At 37.7% G+C, this 24,664-nt stretch overlaps 1 protein-coding gene across 1 annotated transcript; it reads left to right on the top strand.

Annotated features, from left to right (window-relative positions):
* The first annotated feature begins 1,462 nt into the window (after positions 1-1,462).
* Positions 1,463-23,157, top strand: LOC126814217 (uncharacterized). The gene is made up of 9 exons (XM_050539229.1): positions 1,463-1,568; positions 9,014-9,078; positions 11,731-11,820; positions 11,996-12,123; positions 15,976-16,063; positions 16,319-16,387; positions 17,113-17,152; positions 18,368-18,492; positions 20,429-23,157. The coding sequence occupies exons 1-9, from the start codon at positions 1,481-1,483 to the stop codon at positions 21,182-21,184; spliced, it is 1,449 nt and encodes a 482-aa protein (XP_050395186.1). The 5' UTR covers positions 1,463-1,480; the 3' UTR covers positions 21,185-23,157.
* Positions 23,158-24,664: the final 1,507 nt, after the last annotated feature.

The following is a 24,664-nucleotide window of genomic DNA, read 5'->3' as shown; positions in this document are numbered from 1 at the left end:
GAGCAATGCAATCTCTAAATGAAATCAAAATCTAAAATTGCTTATTTAAATAGCATTTCCGCCTGCAGGATCAATAATCTTTGCAGATCTTTTTACGGCTTAGACTAATTGCCTTTGATTTTTCTGTAAAGGCTATTCCAAACTATGCTCCCACAAGACGGCAGGTTTTGTTTTAGACCAATCACCGACGGAATATATAAAATGAAATGAAATGAAATGGGGTTTAACGTCCTACTGTTCTGCTCCTAACCTGGGCTAATGAAGACGGGCATACGCCATACAGTGTGCTATGAGGGAAATTTTGCCCGGACAGCGGCACTACGGCCTACTCTTATATCGAATTCCAACTGCCAAGGGATCTTTTACGTGCACGCCAATGTGTACACGGGACCTCGGTTTTCCGTCCCATCCGAACGACTAGACAGCTTTCCTTGTCAGCCCCTCCGTCCTGCATCACTGACAAGGGAGAACCACGCCGGAAAATCTGGATGAACTTTCTCGGCCAATGCAGGGATCGAACACCCGACCTCCAGGCTAGCGAGCTAGCGTCTTACCCACTTAGCCACGTGATCCCCGACGGAATATAAATTTGACAAACTTCCATGGAACCTGAATAAAATGATTCTAATAAGAATGTAATTTTAAATATTATGTGCTGTACTCCATATTTCTAATATTACTTTATTGAAAATGATATTTCATAACCCTTCTTGACATTGTAATTAATGACTAATGTTATTTGTTAGTTATGTTTCATAAAAATATTTTGCCCTTCACCAGTTTAGGCTTCAGTTTTGTTTTAAAACTTGAAAGTTTGCCCACCACTGGTTTGCGTGATACCATGTATTGTGAACAAGTACTTTATATATATCTTAACAACAACCAACGTGAACACTCACAGCCTAGAAAAAATTTAAATACTAAGACTAAGAAAATAATAATAATAAAATAGCCTAACTAATAATAACATACAAACATACCTTCGAACACATCTCGATACGTGATTGCAATGTTTTTTTCTTCTCCATCCAAAGTCTGCCACTGTTTTGAATATTCCACACAATGCCTCCAGGTGTTGCCGTTAAAAACCAGTAACTTTTTTTTTTTTTCTTGCAGGGCTGTGTTGCATTCTTATGAATAAGGCACTTCATTTTTCTGGTCAGAATGCCAGAAAAATGTGTCCTTGTTGACGATTGAAGGATTGGGGCTAAACGTTTTCTTTATTTTGATTGGCCAAAATGGCACTCGGCAACAAACTTCGCGTGTATTCCTACGCGTGTAATGTTTATTTTTTAGGTGATTAGGTTAAAAAGAATTCCATTTTTAAAAAAATAATTATTAAATACTGGCACATGCCGAATGTGTGGAGATCATGGTTTTTAAATAAGTACAGAGAGACGTGTAATTTAAAAAATTAAAATCTCCCACAGAGGTTGTTGCAACGAACTTGAACGATAAATGTCTTCGGTCTTTCGCCTACATGCACGTGAAGCGCAGGAATCGTCTCTTACCGGACAGTTGTCAGCAGGACTGGTGTCTGTGTTACTATTTTGTGGCATTGGGCGAAGGTAAAGGTTGATCAATCTTTGTTTATTATTCATTAACATAGTTGAATAGTTCATTGCGGAGCAACACTTATTTCCGCATTAACATTGAGACTCCATTGACAGTATTGGTTGGTGGTGCCACGACTGAACTGAGTCAAGTGTCATTGCACCGAAGCACCACTCGGCGTGAAACGATTTCCATATAGGCCTAGCCTAAAAGTTATTTTGCCTTGAAGTAGATTGCTGATTTGTATTGGGGGTCCTCCTTTAGATATTTTAGATGATTTTCCAGGCTTACCATCAATGAACGATATAACATTTTTAAGATTAAATTCTCATAATTAAATGTCTGTTTTATTGCGATGTCACCTCTAGGCTCTAGGCCGTTGCCACCTTTGCTTGATCAGACGGAAAGGTATATTTTGGTCAAAAACACTCTTATTTTCTGCGGAGCCGTGGGCTGCAGGTCCGAAAAATTTTGAACACCTAGCTAGAACTAGAAGCCCATTCCCAGCAATTTGTGACAAGAAATGATACTGAAGGGTCATTCCATGTCAAGTGGACCAAATTGGGGAAAGTTGGGAACATTCCCCCCTACAAAAAAATTATAAAAAATATAAGGTTTTTGGCTTTAAACTAACACATCCGAAATTATACCTCTCTTCTTAAGTAAAAAACTTGCTGAGATGTGGATCATAAATCCAAGCACTTTAAACTCAAATTTCTAATAGGACTAGGAGTAGAACTTTGTAATCTAAGATAACTTTTGGTGTAGATTATAATTTTAGCATCACATGCAATGTGCGATTCACACTGTTTGTGCCACCAGGTGGCAAAATGTGGAACAAATGAACTATTCAATTTTTATACGCCCACATTTTCATGTGGACGTATATGTCGTCGCCCCTGTCCGTCCGTCCGTCCGTCCACAATTTGTTTGTGGACTCTCGACAGATCACAATTCTTGTCCGATTTTGACGAAACTTGAAATATAGGTTTATCTCCAAAAGATCTCGGCTGCTTTTGATATTGGCATGTATTGGATCGAAACTTCATGGATTATGGCCCCTGTTTGTACGAAAAATCACGTTTTTAGCTTGTGGACCCTATAGAGGTCACAATTTTTATCCGATTTTGTTGAAACTTGACATGTAAGTTTATAACCCAAAGATCTCAGTTCCTTTCGATATTCGTGCATATCGGACCGTAACTTCCTGAATTAAAAAAACGTATTATTATATCACCGTTACACCCTAAGGAAGGTTGAGTTCGAATTTGGGGAAAATCGGACCAAAATTGCCGGACAAAATGGCCGCCGTTTGTACGCCAATAGTGTAAAAATATGGTAAATCAAGGTTGTGGACCCTGTATAGGTCACAATTTTAATTCGATTTTGATGAAACTTGAAATGCATGTTTATAACCTAAAGATCTTGGTTCCTTTCGATATTGTCGCATATCTGATCGTAACTTCCTGAATTATGGCCCCTGATTATACGAAAAATCACGTTTTTAGCTTGTGGACCTTATATAGGTCATAATTTTTATCCGATTTAAAAAAAACGTAGTATTATATCACCGTTACACCCTAAGGAAGGTTGTGTTCGAATTTGGGGAAAATCGGACCAAAATTGCCGGACAAAATGGCCGCGGTTTGTACACGAATAGTGTAAAAATAGGGTAAATCAATGTTGTGGACCCTGTATGGGTCACAATTTCAATTCGATTTTGATGAAACTTGAAATGTATGTTTATAACCTAAAGATCTTGGTTCCTTTCGATATTGTCGCATATCGGATCGTAACTTCCTGAATTATGGCCCCTGATTATACGAAAAATCACGTTTTTAGCTTGTGGACCTTATATAGGTCATAATTTTTATCCGATTTAAAATGTTTCTCAGTCTGTCATAAGCAGGCTATGGTCCAGATACCGTGATACACAATCTGTACAGGACAGACCACGCTCAGGTCGACCAAGGGCGACAACTCAAGCCCAGGACCTTGGCCTTCAGAAATCGTGTCATCACAGCAAATCAGATCAGCGCTCGTCTTCAAACAGACACTGGTGTGAGAGTGAGTGGCCAGACGATTCGGAATCGACTGCATAGGGGTCACTTTCGCGCCCGACGTCCTCGCGTGATCTCTTGTTTGAGAGATCATCACATTCAGGCAAGACGTCGTTGGTGTAGGGATCGTCAACACTGGGATATTCGACACTGGAGCAATGTGATGTTGATTTTTTGGACAGACGTAGGAGGGTGTGGCGTCGTCGAAACGAGCGCTTCCAAGACGTTAACGTCATCAGACATGATCGATTTGGGGGTGATTCTGTTATGGTGTGGGGAGGCATCACTGTTGCTGGAAGAACGGCTTTACATGTTGTTGCAGGGCGTGTTACAGGCCAGTACTACCGGGACAACATCTTGGCAGTCCATGTTGTGCCGTTCGCACGACGTCATGGCCGCCGTTTCATCTTCCAGGATGACAACGCAAGATGTCACAGGGCCAGGATCGTTACAGGTTACCTCCAACAACAGAACATCACCACATTACCTTGGCCAGCACTGAGTCCCGACCTCTCCCCCATCGAGCATGTCTGGGACATGCTTGGACAGAGGTTACGTCAACGTCAACAACGTCCTGCCAATGTCCAAGAACTTGCTGCTGCGTTGCAACAGGAATGGGACAATCTGGACCAAAATGACCTAAGACGTCTCATTAGGAGTATGCCACGTCGGATCAATGCTTGTTTGGCAAACAGAGGAGGATTTACCTGTTACTGACTTGATTGTGATGCTGTGGTAACTTTGCTGTTTGACCCCGGGTATCATTTTACCCTTAGTTATAATGGTCAGTCTGTGCCTTACTTAGTCTAACGATCATTTGGAATAAATCGATGAATGTGAACTTCATTTCATTTTGTCATTTGTTTCTTCGTCAGTTTCATTAGGTGACTTTAATAACACTTAAAAATCAAATATCCCCTACTTTTTTTTAATAGTATATCACAATAACACCATAATAAAGGTTGAGTTCAAATTTCCTAAAAATCAAACCAAAACTGCCGGACAAAGTGGCTGCCGCTTGTACGCGAAAGGTGTAAAAATATGTAGAGGTTACAATTTTAATCCGATTTTGATGAAACTTGAAATGCATGTTTATAACCCAAAGATCTTGGTTCCTTTCGATATTTGCGCATATCGAATTGTAACTTCATGAATTATGGCCCTTGATTGTAGGAAAAATATCTTTCTTTTTAGCTTGTTCTCTATCCATCTCTCAAAAATGTGGGTGTATCCTGCCTGGCAGCCACTGGTTGTTTCAGGAATTCCACGCTGCCTCTGGCAAAGTAACTATTGTATACACAACCTCCAAAATTAGTATGGTTAATGTCAGTTGGTCTTTTATCAATTTTGAAACCAAAATTAAATAGAAACTATACTCCCTTTAACTAATTTGATTGGTTGATAGAGATAGAGAAATAAGGTTTAACGTCTATGTTGGGACTAACATATGGTTTAATTTTATTTCAATAATTCACTTGCGCGTATGGGTCTTTAGCAGTGGGAGGAAACCGGAGAAAACCCACAAGGTTGGACAGGCGACCCTACTCCTTTTCACGTACAACCGGGGATTCGAAACCACGCTACATGTAGTTGATTCAATGACAGGCCGTATGATACAGCACGCACATGCTAACCATTCAGCCATCCAACCCCCAAATTGGTTGATACTTTGGGACATGATAACTTTAGTTTTAATTAAGTGAGAGTGATGAAATTTGGTGTATAGTTTTATTATGTATCAATACCTTGACTAAGTTTGATAATGAGCATTTTCTGCTCCGGGTAAGCAGAGCGATAAGCAATTTGATTGGAACACAATAACTCTCATTCAAATTGAGCTAGAATGTTCACACTTGGCATAGGTGTTTATTAAGGGAATGATGGGGGGTTGGATGGCCGAATGGTTAGCATGTGCACGCTGCGCTGTATCATAGGTCTGTCACTGAGTCAACTGGCGGGGTTTCGATTCCCCAGTTGTACGTGACAAAGACTAGGGATGCCAGTCCAACCTCGTGGGTTTTCTCAGGTTTCCTCCCACTGCTAAAGACCCCTACGCGCAATCGAATTATTGAAATAAAATTGAACCATGTGTTACCGGTAGTCCTGAAATGACCTAGTTTGTGTTGAGTGGACTTTAAACCCCATTTCTCTCTCTCTCTTTATTCGGTGAATGCCTTGATGGAGTTAGGAGTTAGAAGATGAGAATTTTCTGCTTGGGGTAAGCAGAGATAAGCAATTTGATTGGTTGATGCTTTGGAACACGATAACTTAAGTTCTAAATAAGTGAGAGTGAGGACACTTGGTGTATAGTTTTATCACATCAATACCTTGACTAAGTTCCATAATAAGCATTTTCTGCTTAGGGTAAGCAGAGCGATAAGCAATTTGATTGTTCGAGACTTTGGAGCACAAAGTTGAGGAAGAATGTTCTAACTTAGTGTAGGCGTTCATTAGGTGAATGCCTTGATGAAGTTCGATGATAAACATTGTCTGCTTACGGTAAGCAGAGATAAGCAATCTGGTTTTTTTATGCTTTGGGGGCCAATAACTTTGGTTTTAATTAAGTGAGAGTGATGAAACTCCGAGTATAGATTCATTATATCATTACCTTGACTAAGTTTGATGATGAGAATTTTCTGCTTGGGCTAAATATCAATAAGCAATTTGATTGGTCAAGACTTTGGAACATAACAACTCTGATTTTAATTGAGGTAGACTTTTGAGCATATAAAGATGAAAAACCTGAAAAACACAAACTCGTGAGGTCAATCGATGCAAGTTTGCTTAAACTGAACACGCACACGTAACTTGAACTGGAAAAACAAATTAAAATTATTATTTTCATTTTTGTTAGAAAATGCCGCACCTATCAAATGTAGAACGTCTACGTGCTATAGGTAGGCTCTATGCTGGTCAGTCTGTGGTCACTGTTGCAAGAGCCTTTAATTGTTCACGCCAGACAATAATTAATCTTAGAATGAGAGTGCTTCAAACTGGAACTATTGCCGACCGCCCAAGGGCGAGAGCGCCACGTGTGACGTCACTCCAGGAAGATCAAGCAATACGATTACGTCATCTTAGAAACAGATTTGTCACTGCAACCTCCACAAGTAGAGAGATGTTTGGTGGAAGGGTAACTGCACAAACTGTTCGAAATCGCTTGCAGGCTGCTGGTCTTCGAGCTCGGAGGCCCTATTAACACCTCTTCATTGCCGTAACTGACTTGTGTGGGCCACAAGACACATAAGATTTACTGAAAGACAGTGGAATTCGGTTGTCTTTAGTGACGAATCTCGATTCACTTTGAGATTTGCCGATGGCAGGGCCCGGGTGTACTGCAGACGAGGTGAACGTTACGCTCAAGTATGCGTCAGAGAAGTTGACTGATTTGGTGGCGGCAGCGTCATGGTTTGGGGTTCTTTTTGTGCACATGGACGTTCTCCTCTTGTTGTCCAAGGGAACTTAAATGCTGTCCAGTACAGGGATCAGATTTTGCAATCTGTTCTTCTTCAGTTTATGCAGAGACATGGGCCTGGACTAACGTTTCAACAAGACAATGCTCGACCCCATACAGCAATTGCTACCCAGAATTTTTTAAGAAATGCCGGTGTCGTGGTCCTGGATTGGCCGTCGCATAGCCCCCGACCTTAATCCTATTGAACACATCTGGGACGAACTTGGTCGACGTGTTCGTCAGCAAGAGAAACCACCACTGACGTTGCAGGACCTTCAACATGCTCTTGCTTAGCAGTGGCGACGTCTTCCTCGGGTAGTGTTTACTAATGTTCTGAGATCCACGAGAAGACGTTGTGTGGCAGTACGAGACGCTAGAGGAGGCCACAACCGTTACTAAACACTTTATTCCGATTGTTCTCCAAGTCTGTGAATTTCATTTTGGGGGGTACTGTGACATCACGAACGTTATCAATGTCAAGGACTTTCGGAGAGACGTATTCTTGCTTTCTTTTGATGTCAAGGTCGTCTGTGCACAACATAACACTAAAATAGTTGCCTTAAACCAAATATAAAAAATCTAGTCCCAAAAATCCTGAGTGTCAAGTTTTTAATTTGGCTGAGTATATTTATATTGGGATTTCGATGGGGGACTTCAGCCTCACTGTTGGCTTGTTTTAATAGTTTTTCAGAAGTAATTTTAATCTTGATTGGCAAAGCCCAATATTCCAATTTGTGAAGTGGAATAACCATTTTTTTTTCTCATTTGGGAAGAAAAATAAATTTAAAACAATATGATGTAGATCCAAAATGATTCCATATTCATAATCTATGCAAACAGTTACTTGAAATAAACACGTTTGAGGGGGTATACATGTAAATCATTAGAAGTATTATTAAAATCAACGTGAAAAGTCAACTCCATCACCGCACAGATTTCAAGTGCAAATTAAAAACATAAGTCATCAAATACACAAGATGGACTTTAATGTATGTTATAGCAGGGTAAATGAAGTTTCATTATCAACCTTTTTCAGAATTTTACCCCCTGTCTTACATAGCCAAAATTGAAGTAGAAAATGGGTAAATTTTGTGCGTTTTGATTTTGCATTGAATTTTGAAACCCATGTGTCGAGTGGACGTTAAACCCCATTTTTCTCTCTCTCTCTCTCTAATCTCTTGAAACTCAGACTGAAACTGCTTGACGAAATGGCTGCTACTTGTACACAAATATTGTAAAAGTATGTAATACCAAGGTTGTGGACCCTCTTGAAGTCAGTTTTTATGTGATCTTGATGAAACTTAAGATATGTTTATGTCCAAAAGACCTCGGTTCCTTTTGATATTCATGCAGATCAGACCGTAACTTGATTCTGGCCCTTGATTGTACAAAAAATCGCGTTTTCTTTAGTTTGTTCTCTGTCCCTCTCTTGTAAAATGAGGCCATATCTTGCCTGGCAACCGCTGGTTTTCCCTGTGTGCAAGGGCGTGGATTTCCCATAACTTTTGGGGGGGACGGACGAACCCTGGAATCTGGAACATTTCATTACCAAACGAAATAAACAGTTACGAACAGTTCACTGTACCAGTGTTATTTCGATGAAGGCTGTAACTAGGGGTAATACATGTATGATGACAATATTGAAAAATTGACTACCTACATCAAAGCTGCATAAATATTGGGGATGCTCGATTCACAGTCCTGAACGTCCCGGATTGACAGAATTGCAATCAAGTGACGCGGAATTCAGTCCTGTAACAGTTCTGTCAGTCCCGACGACGGAGGTGGTGTGAGTAGAATTGTGACGTAATTAAACACGACGAACGGGTCCCCCCCTAAATCCATGCCCATGCCTGTGTGTAACGTTTAATTATGGTATTTGTCTGGTGATGGGTCAGTTTCAGAACACTTCAGTTTAATCAATCAATAAACTTCTTTATTCTAGCAAGAATGTCAGCAACAACAGTACCTGTATCAAAATTCAGGGCACCACGTCGCATACCTGATCAGGTAAAAAGCATTACTTGAAAATTGAAATTTATTCTTTCTTTTATATTTTATCAGCTTAAATGATTGTGACCATAAATGAATTGATTGCTGTGTGTGAACACTCTACAGACTACAGTAATTATTATCTATTCATGTGTTCATTGTTGACGAAGAATCCTATTTAATTTCAATAATTTCCGTTAATTACTTCTAGAGTTATGGTCCTTGTTTCAAATGTTTCAAATGGGGGATCACGTGGCTAAGTGGGTAAGTCGCTAGCTTGCTAGCCTGGAGGTCGGGTGTTCGATCCCTGCATTGGCCGAGAAAGTTCATCCAGATTTTCCGGCGTGGTTCTCCCTTGTCAGTGATGCAGGATGGAGGGGCTGACAAGGAAAGCTGTCTAGTGGTTCGGATGGGACGAAAAACCGAGGTCCCGTGTACAAATTGGCGTGCACGTAAAAGATCCCTTGGCAGTTGGAATTCGATATAAGAGTAGGCTGTAGTGCCGCTGTCCGGGCAAAATTTCCCTCATAGCACACTGTATGGCATATGCCCGTCTTCATTAGCCCAGGTTAGGAGCAGAACAGTAGGACGTTAAACTCCATTTCATTTCATTTCATTTCCTTGTTTCAAATGACAAAGTTGTCATCTGATCTGTATGAAATGGATATCAGTATCCTGTAAATGTTCCCATTACCTATAAAAGAATAAATATGCGTCAACCCTTGTTGTTGGCGCAGACGATTTAGCTGCTGTGGGTATATGTTTTGTTGCCTGGCAACCTATCTTTCTTACTCATTAAGAGTAACATCTTTTTGTCCCCAGCCTTTCGAAGAAAGCAGGGACTATTAAAATGGGTTCGTTCGTCCGGCTGTCCGTCACACTTTTTGGGACACAATAACTCTCCTAATTGAACTAGAATGTTCAAACTTTGTGTGGGTGTTTATTAGGTCAATGCCTTGATGGAGTTTGAAGATGAGAATTTTCTGCTTAGGGTAAGGTGTATGTGTTTATTAGGTCAATGTCTTCATGGACAATCTCCCAAACAGAGTTGTCTTCCCTTGCAGTCCAAACTATCTCTGCTAACGGCTCATTTGACTGCACCGCCAAGATTCTTGGTGTTGATGGAAAATGATGAACAACAAATAAATGATAATATATCTAATACCATTACCATATTTAAATAGAAATGGGGTCACAATTGCAAAGTAACAATGTATTTACAAATATTACAGGGAACTCTTTCACGTAAGATTACAGGGTTAAATGGTCGGAAATACGAACTGCGCATGTTGCCGTGCTAATTTTAGAATTACCCGTGGATCTGTTTACCTTTATAATGCGATCGTAAGGCCTAATACATTTACACACGAAACGGAGGGGTAATAATTGATATTTTCCCCTAAAATTGACTAAAACTCATCAAGTGTTTATAACGCCAGGAACTTTTCTGACAGATGTCATTTTCATCATGTAGTTAATCATGTGACCAATGACCTCTAGGTGAACCAATTTAGTGCATGAGCCGTGGGCAGAGTTGAATGCTGGATAGCGAGACTTGTGTGGAGAGTGCTTTATGGAGTTCGAAGATGAGCATTTTCTGTTTAGGGTAAGCAGAGATAAGCAATTTGATTACTTGATGCTTTGGGGCACTATAACTTTGGTTTTGATTAAGTGAGAGTGATGAAACTCCGAGTATAGATTCATTATATCATTACCTTGACCCTTGACTAAGTTCGATGATGAGAATTTTCTGCTTAGGCTAAGGAGCGATTAGCAATTTGATTGGTCAAGACTTTGGAACCCTGCTTTTAATTAAAGGGACAGTCACGATTTTAACAGTCCCAAAAATAAAAGTCTGTGTACATATAAGATTAAGCGCCAAAATATAGAGGAATGGTGTTTTTACCTTGTCTCAAAATTTCAGCTCAAAATATTGAGTCGTTTAGACGTGAACATCAAAACCGTTTATCCGGACACGTAACCCTTTTAAGATGTCAGGCCCATTTTTTCATTGGGTGACCTGATAATCTATTGCCATTCCTTTAGAAGTCTATACAGTGCATGGGCCCATGTGCTGTATTTAATAACGAAAGGTGAAAGGTAAATTTCATCTTAACATATTTTTTTATAAAATAAAAGTCTTGGTTTATCCAGACACCAGATGAATACTGACAGGTTTAATTTGGTTGAAAATGTATCACGTATACTGAGTTAGTAAAGGATTTTAAGGGCTTTTAACACAAAATTAAGCAGTTTTAATCTCCCAAATATAATCGGGATTGGCCCTTTAAGGTAGAATGTTTAAACTTGATGTAGATGTTCATTAGGTGAATGTCTTGACTGACTTCAATGATTAACTTTTCGAGCTAAAGCTAAGCCAAGCTAAGAAATTTTCATTGGTCGATGCTTTGGTACAAGATAACTTTGATTCTATCTGATAGAGTGATGAAACTTAGTGTATAGTTGATAATCAGTTTGATTGCTCGATACTTTTGAAAAAAATAAATGTGCGATTAATGTGTCATTTATTTATTTGGGATTTCGGCGGGGGACATCAGCCTCACCGTATGGTTGTTTTTGGGTTTTTTTAAAAGACTTATTATAAAGGATTTCAAATTGAAGCTTGTTTAATAAATGAGATTAATTTATCTACAAAATCATGAATTTCAGGAAGCTCGAATAAAGAAGAACCAGTTGTTTAGTAGCAGTAGAGAATGTAATTCCAATCAGAATAATTTGTTAAAACCAGGACAAATAAAGGTATGATGCTGATATCTAAACCAGTGTTGAAAGATTTTGTTACTTTACTTGTTACATCTCAAACTTGCTACTAGTGATGGTATTTTGATTTAGTTTTTTTGATTAAATAGCAAATAGGCTGTCTGCGGACCTTTTAATGTTAATGTCCAATATATTGTGAATATTTATTTTTCAGAAAGAACCATCTGATGAAACCATCACTGAAAGCCATGGTTATCTGAACCCATATATAGTAAGCCATGGTAACGAGAACCCAAGTATAGAAAACCATGGCAATGGCAATCTGAACCCAAGTATAGAAAGGTGTGAATCTATTTATGATCAAGATTATTTATTTGATAATATATATTTGTAACACAAAAAAGTCTACTCATTGTTTATGGGAAATAATTTTTATATGCCCACATTTCAGTGAAATGTGGTCGAATATTGTCGTTGCCCTCGTTTGTCCAATTGCTTGCAGACACTCTAGAGGCTAAAGTTAATATTCGATTGACTTTAGATTTATACACAGTGTGTAAGGTCATGAATTACTGCCAGAGTTATGGCCCTTGATCTCTTCTAAACATCTTGTGGATGCTCTAGAGGCGGAAGTTAATATCCGATTGACTTTCAATTTATACACAATGTTTAAGGTTATGAGATGAAGAAGCCTATTCATTTTCAACATTTTCCGATCATTACTGCCAGAGTTAAGGCTCTTGATCACTTTGAAATATCTTGTGGATGCTCTAGATGCTAAAGTTAATATCCGATTGACTTTAAATTTTTACAGTGTTTAAGGTCATAAGACGAAGAAACCTTTTGATTTTCAACGATTTCCAATAATTACTGCCAGAGTTATGACCCTTGATCACTTTGAAATATCCTGTGGATGCTCAAGATGCTAAAGTTAATAACCGATTGACTTAAATTTATACACAGTGTTTAAGGTCATGAAATGTGGTTGTGTTGTCGTCGGTCTGGCGTCCACAAGCAATTTTGGCTAAAGTTATTATCCGATTGACTTTAAATTTATACACAGTGTTTAAGGTCATGAGACAAAGAAGCCTATTGATTTTCACTGATTTCCGATAAGTACTGCCAGAGTTCTGACCCTTGATCACTTTGAAATATCTCGTGGACGCTCAAGATGCTAAAGTTAATACCTGATTAACTTTAAATTTATACACAGTGTTTAAGGTCATGAGATGAAGAAGCCTTTTGATTTTCACTTGTGGACTGTCTAGAGGCTAAAAGTTAATCTCCGATTGACTTTAGATTTATACACTGTGTTTAAGGTCATGAGACAAAGAAGCCTAATGATTTCTGATAATTACTGCCAGAGTTATGGCAAGTGTTATAAGTTCATGAGATGAAGAAGCCCATTTTCGTCGATTTCCGATAATTACTGCCAGAGTTATGGCAAGTGCTTAAGGTCACTTGTGGACACTTTAGAGGCTGAAGTCAATATCCGATTGACACAGTGTTTGCGAGACGAAGAAGCCTATTGATTTTAATGATTTACAGTGTGTAAGATCATGAGACGAAGTAGCCTATTGATTTTTCAACGATTTCCGATAATTACTGCCAGAGCCCTGGCCAGGGCTCACACTGGCTTTCAATTTTTTTCCACCAAAATGAATGTTAATTTTTATATAAAAAGGATTTTCATATTTTTTTTTCGCCAACTGGAATATTTTAGCTGCCAAAAATGTGTGATAAAAAAGACATCTAACAATTTTATGTCTCAGCTAGGCTTATTATAAAATAATTATAAATATATACAATACACAACAACTTTAAAAATCTGTCTTTACATAAAAGGTTAGCAACATTTGGATTTCATAAGATCAGATTTTATTTTTGTTGACTTTAGTCTTTTTGAACACGGTACTGCACAATATATTTTTATACGCCCACATTTTCATGTTGACGTATTGTCGTCGCCCATGTCTGTCCACAATTGTTTGTGAACACTCTACAGGTCACAATTTTTATCCAATTTCAATGAAACTTGAAATATAGGTTTATCACCCTAAGATCTCGGTTCCTTTCGATATTGGCATGTATCGAATTGTAACTTCATGGATTATGGCCCCTGATTGTACGAAAAATCACGTTTTTAGCTTGTGAACACTGTAGAGGTCACAATTTTTATCCGATTTGGTTTCAACTTGAAATGTATGTAACCCACAGATCTAGGTTGGTTTCGATATTTGCACTTATCAGACCATAACTTCCTGAATTGTGGCCCCTGATTGTACGAAAAATCACGTTTTTAGCTTTTGGACCCTATAGAGGTCACAATTTTTATCCTAGTTAAAAAAACGTTTGAATATATCACCGTTACACCCTAAGATTAAGAATGGCTGAGTACGAATTTCGTGAAAATTTGGCCAAAACTCCTGGACAAAATGGAAGCCCCTTGTACGCAAATAGTGTATAGCATCTGGTATATCAAGCTTGTGGACCCTCTAGAGGTCACAATTTTTATCCGATTTTGATGAGAGTTGATACATGTTTATAACCCAAAGATCTTGGTTCCTTTCGATATTCGCGCGTATTGGATCGTAACTTCTTGAATTATGGCCCTTGAATGTACAAAAATTCAAGTTTTTAGCTTGCCGTCCATGTAGAGGTCACAATTTTTTATCCGATTTAAAAAAAAAACGTGAATATATCATCATTACACTCTAAGCTCTTGGTTCCTTTTGATAATCGCGTATATCCGAACTTAACTTCCTGGATTATGGCCCCTGATTGTTCGAAAAATCGAATTTTAGCTTGCAGATTCTCTAGAGGTCACATTTTTTTTCCCCGATTTTAAAAACATTTTAAATATTTCACCATTCCACCAAAATGAAAGTTGAATTCAAATTTTTGGGGAAAATCGAAATGAAACTGCCTGACAAAATAGACGCTCTTTGTACGAAAATTGTGTAAAAGTATGCAATACAAACCTTGTGGACCCTCTAGAGGTCACAATTTTATCCAAATCTGATGAAACTTAAAACATATCTTAATATCCCTAGAGATCTCAGTCCCTTTTGATATTTGTGCATTTCAGACCCTGATTTTGTTTTTAGCTTGTTCTCTATCCATCTCTTGCAAAATGTGGGTGTATCCTGCCTAGCAACCTCTGGTTAATTTGTTTTCTGTCCACCTCTTGGAAAATGTGGACTTACATGTATCTTACTTGGCATCCGCTGGTAAACAAATTTTTGTAAAATTGGTGTCAAGCATTGGGGTCATAAAAGAATAAATCCTATCGATGATGTTCAGCATCCGCTACTTTCTGTTCTGGAGTTATGTCCCCTTTTCCAAAAAACCTTGTGAATGCGATAGTTTATAATGGATGATAGTCGTGGTGGCTCTGTGAGTAAGACGTTGGCCTGCTAACCTGGGTGTCCCGTGTTCGATCCTGATGTTGGCTGACAAAGTTCACATGGATTTTTGGCTGGGTTCCCACTTGTCAGTGGTGTAGGACTGAAGGCCTAGCAGGGGACAACATATAGTTGTCTCATGTACACATTAGGCGGGCACGTGTGAGATCCCTTGGCAGTTGGAAAACGGGGCAAATTTTCCTCATAGCACACTTATTGGCATATGCACGTCTTCATTAGCCATGTAAGAGTATAACAGTAGGGCGTTAAAACCCCATTTCATTTTTTAATGGATCTTTTTCTTATTTGACTTGTGGTCATCAATCTTCATAGATATTTATAATCCACAGCCTTCTGTTTGAGTTATCCCCCCTTTTGCCAAAAAACATGTGAATGTGATAGACGTTGTAGGTATTAACAGGTTTTTTTTTCAATCCTAGATCCTTATCGAATTTCCTCAACATCCAAGTTTTCCTTTCGAATAAGCTGTAGTTGAGGCAAAGCTGCTGTGTGGGCATATTCCACTCTTTGTGTGGCTAATTTTTACATAACAAAATGATAATGTTAACATTTCTGTAAAATATTTACCCCAGTAGCCCATATTTACTCTATCCATACAATTTTGTGGTTGTGATTTTTGCCACTAAAGTCCAGGTAATGATAACAGGTAAAATTAGTTACCTGGACTAAGTGTTGATATATTATTGTTAAATAGTTTATAATTTGTGCAATCAGTAGATTTTGTAGAAAACATCTAATTCTACTAATGAACAATGAACTTACATTTTAGCCCTGAAAAAGCAGAAAGATATTATACAGCTACCCTAGAACTGGAGGGTATCTTAGTTGTGGCATGCAGTTCTATTAGAACTCTTATGGTAAATAATCTATCCAAAAATTTGAAGCATATGTCCACTTCTAGTTTGAACGTATAACAACCTCAAGATCCAATAAAGATGGATTTCAGTATATAGAATTGTAGGGAATCAGTTTGTGTTTCACAGATGGTGACTAATAATCTTTGTCCTCGGTAACATTACAGTGATGTAAATATCTGATTTAACTAATCTTTCTTCATTGTTGTAATATTCGAAAGAGGGTATGGATTAATTTCTTGATTTATAATATTTCAGAAAGTAACAACTCTGATCAATCATCATATGGATGGCACTGTAATCAAAATTGAAACCTGTGATAAAGAAGTAAGATTGTATTTGTAGTTGTAGCTGTTTTATTTTCAATGGATGTTTAGTTATTCTTGTAAGGTTACCCTGTTTTGACTCTTGTTAATTACATTACGGTTAAGAAGACTTACCTTGAAGTAACGGCTCAGCACATAATTTTCGCTATCCTATATTCTTTAAATTTAGAGGCATTATAATTTGTCAATTTCAAAGAACACAGCTACAAATAGATTTTAACAAACTGGTCGAGTCATAGCATGGAGAATGGTTAAATTTTGGAGAGCTTTATTTGAAATTTGAAACATAAGGTTGTGGACCAGTGATGGGATTTCACCCATATGTTGACTGCCGGGATGACTTGGCAGCTATTGGTGTATGTTTCGTTGCCTGACAACCTATCTTTATCTGATTTAAAAAAAACTGTTTAAATATATCACCGTTACACACTAATGATGGTGGAGTTCAAATCTTGACTGCTTGACAAAATGGCTGCTACTTGTAAGCAAATAGTGTAATGGTTGTGGACCCTCTAGAAACCACAGTTTTTATCTGATCTGGATGAAACTTAAAATATGTTTATATTCCAAAAGATCTCGGTTCTTTTTCATATCCATGCATATCGGACCGTAACTTGATTGTAGGCCCTATTGTAAAAAACAAATCGCGTTTTTGTTTTGCTTGTTCTGTCTCTGGCATAATGTGGGCTATCTTGCATGTTATATATGAATGATTTTGTATTGTAGGCTATGGATCTTACACCTGAATCAACTGCTCAACAGACAGGTATATTAATTTGTGACTTAAGTTTGGGTGCCCCATGCTTATCACAATATTTATTGTCCCCCCGCCTTTCGAAAAACGCAGGGGACTATTAAAATGGGTTCGTCCATCTTTCTGTCCGTCACACTTTTTGGGACACAATAACCCTTTCTAATTGAGCTAGAATGTTCAAACTTGGTTAGGTGTTTATTAGGTCAATGCCTTGATGGAGTTCGAAGATGAGCATATTCTGCCTAGGTTAATGCTTTGGGACACGATAACTTTAGTTCTAATTAAGTGAGAGTGATGAAACTTGGTGTATAGTTTCATTACATCAATACATTGACTAAGTTCGATAATGAGCATTTTCTACTCGGGGTAATCAGAGCAATAAACAATTTGATTGGTCGAGACCTTGGAACACAATAACTCTCCTTCTAATTGAGTTAGAATGTTCACACTTGGCGTAGGTATTTAGGTGAATGCCTTGATGGAGTTCGAAGATGAGAATTTTCTGCTTCGGGTAAGCAGAGATAAGCAATTTGATTGTTTGATGCTTTGGGACAGTGAGAGTTAGGATACTTGGTGTATAGCTTTATTACATCAATACCTTGACTAAGTTCGATAATGAACTTTTTCTGCTGAGGGTAAGCAGAACGATAAGCAATTTGATTGGTCGAGACTTTGGAACATAACTCTGGTTTTAATTGAGGTAGAATGTTTAAACTGGATGTAGATGTTCATTAGGTGAATGTCTTGACTGAGTTCAATGGTTAACATTTCGAGCTGGAGCTAATCAATTTCATCGGTGGATGTTTTCAGACAAGATATCTTGATTCTATCTGATAGAGAGTGGTGAAACTTAGTGTATAGTTTTATGGCTCAATACTTTTGAAAAAGATAAATGTGTGATTAATATGTGTCATCTATTTATTTTGGGATTTCGGCGGGAGACACCAACCTCACTGTTGCCTTGTATTTACATAAACCCTACCCGATTCGGCTAGATCCCTCTCAGTCTCATTAATCATCAAAATGGCCCTTCATGCTGTATTTCATAAGATATATTATTTGAATATTATAGGCACATATTATCATGTGCTTCGCTATTTATATGACAATGCACACTACTGTTGACTTTTCTCATGCCTCAAAGTTATTACTGTAGACATTTTCATATGCATTCTTCTGGTGTTTTATTTTTCTGTAAATCTAAGGTTGTAATTTTTCAATTTATAGATATTAAAAGAAAGTACATGTATACTACAAAAGAATTAATTCATCTAGCTACTAGCAGTTTATGTCAAAAACAACCAGCTGGATGGCCAGACATTCAAAATGAAATACCAGATATTATTGAAAAGGTAATTCATCTTGAACACAAGTGATCTATCACTTACAGACAATTCAAATTATATATATATTTTTAGTAATAATTTGAATCTTTCAAGAAAAGTAAAATATGCTGTAATTATGTAAAAATAACCCTTCATAATTTTTATCCGCCAACATTTTCATGTGGACATATTATGCCGTCGCCCCTGTCCGTCCACAATGTGTGTAAAGTATACAATTTTGACGAAACTTGAAATAAAGGTCAATCTCCCAAAGATCTCGGTTTCTTTCGATATTGGTATGTATCGGACCATAACTTCATGGATTATGGTCCCTGATTGTATGAAAAATCATGTTTTTAGCTTGTGGAAACTCTACGGGTCACAATTTTCATCCAATTTGAATGAAACTTTATATGCATGTTTATAACCTAAAGAACTTGGTTCCTTTCGATATTTGCACATATCAAATTGTAAGTTCCTGAATTATGACCCCTAATTGTACGAGAAATCACGTTTTTATCTTATGGTCCCACTTGAGGTCACAATTATTAACCGATTTATAGAAACGTTTGAATATATCACCATTATACTGTAATGTCTGTTGAGTTCGAATTTCGTGAAAATAGGACCAAAACTGCCACTCCATGTTCACAAAAGTGTAAAAATATGGTATATCAAGGTTGTGGACCCTCTAGAGGTCACAATTTTAATGAAACTTGAAATATATATTTATAACCCAAAGATCTTGGTTCCTTTGGTTATTCGCGCATATCGGATCCTAACGTCTTAAATTATGGCCCTTGGTTGTTCGAAAAATAGCTTGTGGTCCCTCTAGAGTTCACAATTTTTATCTGATTTAAAAACCCATTTGAATATATTACCTTACACCCTAATAAGGATAGGATTCGAATTTCGTGAGAATCAAAACTAAACCGCCTGACAAAATGGCCGCTCTTTGTACACAAATTGTGTAAAAGTATGTAATACGAAGGGCTTCCACTTCAGAATTTTCACTGCCTGTGATTTTTATACGCCCGCATTTTCATGTGGACGTATATTGTCGTCGCCCCTGTCCGTCCGTCCACAATTATCTGATTTAAAAAAATGTTCAAATATATCACCGCTACACAATAATGATGATTGAGTGCGAATTTCTTGAAAATCAGACCAAGACTGCCAGACAAAACTACCTCTCTATGTGCTCAAATAGTGTTCAATTTTGATATATCAATATTGGGCCGTAATAAAGTTCCTGGATTATTGCCTCTGATTGTACGAAAACATTGTGATTTTAACTTGTGGAGTGTGGACCCTCTCCATAGGTCACGATTTTTGTCCAATTTTAAAAATTGTTTCAATATATCACTCTTACACTTTGATCATAGCTGAGATCGAAATTGAACCGAATTTGCCCAACAAAATGGTTTATATCCCAAAGATCTTGGTTCTTTCTGAAATTCACGCATATCAGATCATAACTTCCTGGATTATTGCCCCTGATGGTACAAAAAATTCAGTTTTTAGCATGTGGACCCTCTAGAGGTCACAATGTTTTCCGATTTTTAAAAACGTTTAAGTATATTAGTGTTACAACCTAATCACACTCGAGTTTGAATTTCGTGAAAATCAGATTGAAACTGCCCTACAAAATGGCCACTCCTTGTACGTAAATAGTGTAAAAGTATGCAATACCAAGGTTGTGGACCCACCAGAGGTCAGAATTTATATCTGATTTTGATGAAACTTAAAATATATGTTTATCTCAGAGATTTCGATTCCGTCTGATATTTGCGCATAACTTCTGGATTATTTCCCCTGATTGTTTGTACTCTATCCATCTCTTGCAAAATGTGGGTGTATCTTGCCTGGCAACCGCTGTTTTTTTTTTGGGGGGGGGGGGTTCTATCCATCTCTTGCAAAATGTGGGTGTATCTTACCTGTCAACTGCTGTTTTTTTATGCAGGATCCAAAGTTTTTCAATCCAGATGATTATGGTGTATTAAATCAACCATTGATTTATAATCGTAATGAAAGACCTAGAAATAAAGATCCAGGTATTTTCAGACCAGCAACAATTAGTGATCATTTAGGAGATCGACAACATTATTCTAGTAAAACTGAAAACAATTCCTCTGCAAGAAGCACCAGTACCATACCTGTGGAATTGGTCCATAATCAAAACCAACCCACAAGTAGAATGATAATGAAAAATCTAATTGGCCATTCAAACTACCAAAATGTAAAGCAGAATTCTGATGATCAGAAGTTAAATGAAGCTCTAACAGTAACAAATGGATACCAGAGAAATACTCAACGAAAAAATAGTGGTAGTAATAATAGCGGTGTTGAAGATGAGCGCTGGCCACATGATCACTTCGTAGAAGACAATTCACCAAAGAAAATAAGCCCCATAATATATAAAAGTGACGAGAAAATGATAAATCATCCAGATTTCTATGGTGGAGAATTTATGTACCGGAGATCAAAACCAGTAGAAAGATTATTCTGTAAGGATAAATCTCAGGATTCCTCCATGAATAATATTAGGTCATATAATAAATGTTATGATCTTGATTGCCTTGATGCTTCCATGAATTCCGTTGGTTCTGCACGAGATGACTTCACATGTCCTGTTAATAATTTTGTCACAGATGATATTGCAGAATTTGGACTGATCAATGACCCTTTAAGATCACTTGATGTGAGTCGATACATGTAGATAGTGTACAGTTTATCTGTCAACAAAACCGTCCATTTTGTGAGTTGTATTCGACTCAAATCAAACCTTGTTTATGTGTTTATTACACCACAAATAATTCCATTCCTGACACTTGTTTTGTGTTGTTTTTTTTTTTAGACTGATTTTTGTGCCAAATAATTTGCTGTATTCCATTGATATATCATTCCTAGTGCTGTCAGGAGACATTTTCGTGCTTAATTTTCGACTTATTTTATAAATAAGACTTTCTTTTAATGAATCAGTACATCTTTTAACTCATTTCCGTGGTTTGAAAGTTAGGCTTTCACGCCAGTATGTTATCTGGCAACAGCCGATATGATCCAAACTTAATGTTTTAAATACCATAGTATGTAGGTGAGGTGGGTATTAGTGTTCAAACTATGTTAATGTTAAACCCCCATGGTACATCTGATAGTTTTTTTCTATTATTCAGCAAATAAAAGCCCAATTTAACAATATTTATAGAGGCAAACTCTTTTGTGGGGGTTGTATTTCTCATGACCTGTAGCTAATGTTTTATTCATGTTCTTCATAATAGTTGCTACGATAAAATGCATAATCAAGATTTGAAGAAACGGAAGTGACAAAAGGAAAACACAAGTTATCCTTCTATATAACTGAAGTATGAAGTAATGAGCGATAACAGATACAAGGGCGAATATCTGCTCACTGATAATTCCTTTGAATTGAAGACCAAAAGTTGTTATGAGACTGTGAGAGGATATCTGATAATTTATAAAAAGTAATTGAAAGTCATTAGATAAAAGAAAACAAGAAAAAGCCTGTACAACCCCTTGTTTTTATTAATATATACTTAATAAAACATGGTAATGCAAAACCTTTTTCTATTTGCTTTTGTTTTTTTTTAACTAGTGAACAGTCCATTCTTTTTATGAATTATCAGATATTCTCTCGGTCTCATATAACAAATTTTGGTCTTCACAGGAATTATCAGTGAGCAGAAATTGGCCTGTATATCTGTTATCGCTCGTTACTTCGGTCAGTTATATAGACGGAAAGGTGTACGCCGGAAAATCTGGATGAACTTTCTGGGCCAATGCAGGGTGTTCGATCCCTGCATTGGCCGAGAAAGTTCATCCCGATTTTCCGGGTTGATTCCCCCAGATCAGTGATGCAGGACGGAGGACCTGACAAGGACAGCTGTCTAGTCGTTCAGATCGGACGATAAACTGAGGTCCCATGTACACATTGGCATGCACGTAAAAGATCCCTTGACAATTGGAATTTGATATACGAGTAGGCCATAGTGCCGCTGTCCGGGGGAAATTTCCCTCATACAGTGGCGGATCCAGGGGGGGTGACTAGTTTTTGGGGTTTTCACTTTATTTCTTTGAGAACTATTGCCCAGAAGATACCTCAGATAGCACAAAATAGTTTTAACCCCTTTGGACACCCTATGCCCCCCCCCCCCCTTCTAGTGCTCCCGCCTTTGGTCGACCGCGCTTCACCCCTGACCTCTTTTAGTCACCCCCCTGGAATAAATCCTGGGTCCGCCACTGTCATAGCACACTGTATGGCGTATGCCTGACTTCATTAGCCCAGTTCGGAGCAGATCAGTAGGACGTTAAACCCCATTTCATTTCATTTGTTTCCTTTTGCTTTCGTCCATTCAGTTTCTTGAAATCTTATCTGTCGTGGTAATGTTCTCTGTTAAATTATATTTGGAAGGTGTTTAACCAGTTTTATCACATGTAATAATGACCGACACCAATATTGTCCTTTAAATTGATGGACAATTAAGGCCCTTGTTAGCCCACTTGTTTAATTCTGTTTTATAGCTTAATTTTTTTCTACTGCTTCATGTTGTCATAATGTAAACATTTGTCACAAATCATTAAGTGCTATTAAAAAAGCATATATCATTGTATATCATGATAGTGATTTTTTTTTTTAGTAGATTGTATTGACATCAAATAAACTACTGAAACATGTTATAAAGATCAACTTTATTTGTTAAAGCCGCTTACTTCTGTCACCTGATATTCATTATTCAGAATAGCGCTTGACTTTACATATTGGCAAAGGTCTAAAACCCATCCACAAGGGCAGGTCTCTTCTATGTATCCAAATGGTATATACATAGGTTTACTATTATATTATCAGTGCATGGACAAAGATGAAGAAAGAACTATTGATTCTGAGTGCATGGACAAGGATCGAGAACTGTTGATTCTGTAAGGAGGTTTGGGTGATTTTTCTGCAAATGGGGAGAGGTGTTAACCAGACATGCTTTAGGAGATTAAGGCCAGAGTTTGTCTATTTAATTAAGACATTGGTCACTGCTGAAGCTCACTGGCCTCTAGGATTTTTTTACGCCCACATTTTCATGTGGACGTATATTGTCGTCGCCCCTGTCCGTCCGTCCACAATTGTTTGTGAACAGTCTACAGGTCACAATTTTTATCTGATTTCAATAAAACTTGAAATATAGGTTTATCACCCTAAGATCTCGGTACCTTTCGATATTGGCATCTATCGGACCGTAACTTCATGGATTATGGCCCCTGATTGTACGAAAAATCACATTTTTGGCTTGTGAACACGGTAGAGGTCACAATTTTTATCTGATTTTGTTGAAACTTGAAATGTAAGTTTATAACCCAAAGATCTCGGTTCCTTTCGATATTCGTGCATATCGGACCGTAACTTCCTGAATTATGGCCCCTGATTGTACGTAAAAACGCGTTTTTTGGCTTGTGGACCCCTATAGAGGTCATAATTTTTATCCGATTTAAAAAACTGTATTATTATATCCCCGTTAAAACCCTAAGGACGGTCGAGTTCGAATTTCGTGAAAATCAGCCCAAAACTGACAGACAAAATGGCCGCCGTTCATTCTCAAATAGCGTAAAAATATGGTATATCAAGGGTGTGGACCCTATAGAGGTCACAATTTTTATCCGATTTTGTTGAAACTTGAAATGTAAGTTTATAACACAAAGATCTCGGTTCCTTTCGATATTCGCGCATATCGGACCGTAACTTCATGAATTATGGCCCCTGATTGTACACAAAAACGCGTTTTTTGGCTTGTGGACCCTTATAGAGGTCATAATTTTTATCCGATTTAAAAAACTGTGTTAGTATATCACCGTTACACCTAAGGACGGCTGAGTTCGAATTTTGTGAAAATCGGCCCAAAACTGACAGACAAAATGGCCGCCCTTCGTTCGCAAATAGCGTAAAAATATGGTATATCAAGGTTGTGGACCCTATAGAGGTCACAATTTTTATCCGATTTTGTTGAAACTTGAAATGTTAGTTTATAACACAAAGATCTTGGTTCCTTTTGATATTCGCGCACATCGGACCGTAACTTCATGAATTATGGCCCCTTTGTATGACAAATTGCGTTTTTAGCTTGTGGACCATATAGAGGTCATAATTTTTATCCGATTTAAAAAAATGTTTTATTATATCGCCATTAAACCTAAAGGA

The sequence above is a fragment of the Patella vulgata genome, chromosome 3 (genome assembly GCF_932274485.2).
Source record: "Patella vulgata chromosome 3, xgPatVulg1.2, whole genome shotgun sequence".
NCBI lineage: Eukaryota > Metazoa > Mollusca > Gastropoda > Patellidae > Patella > Patella vulgata.
Note: the sequence above shows the minus strand (reverse complement) of the source record. Positions and strands in the feature narration are given on the sequence as shown.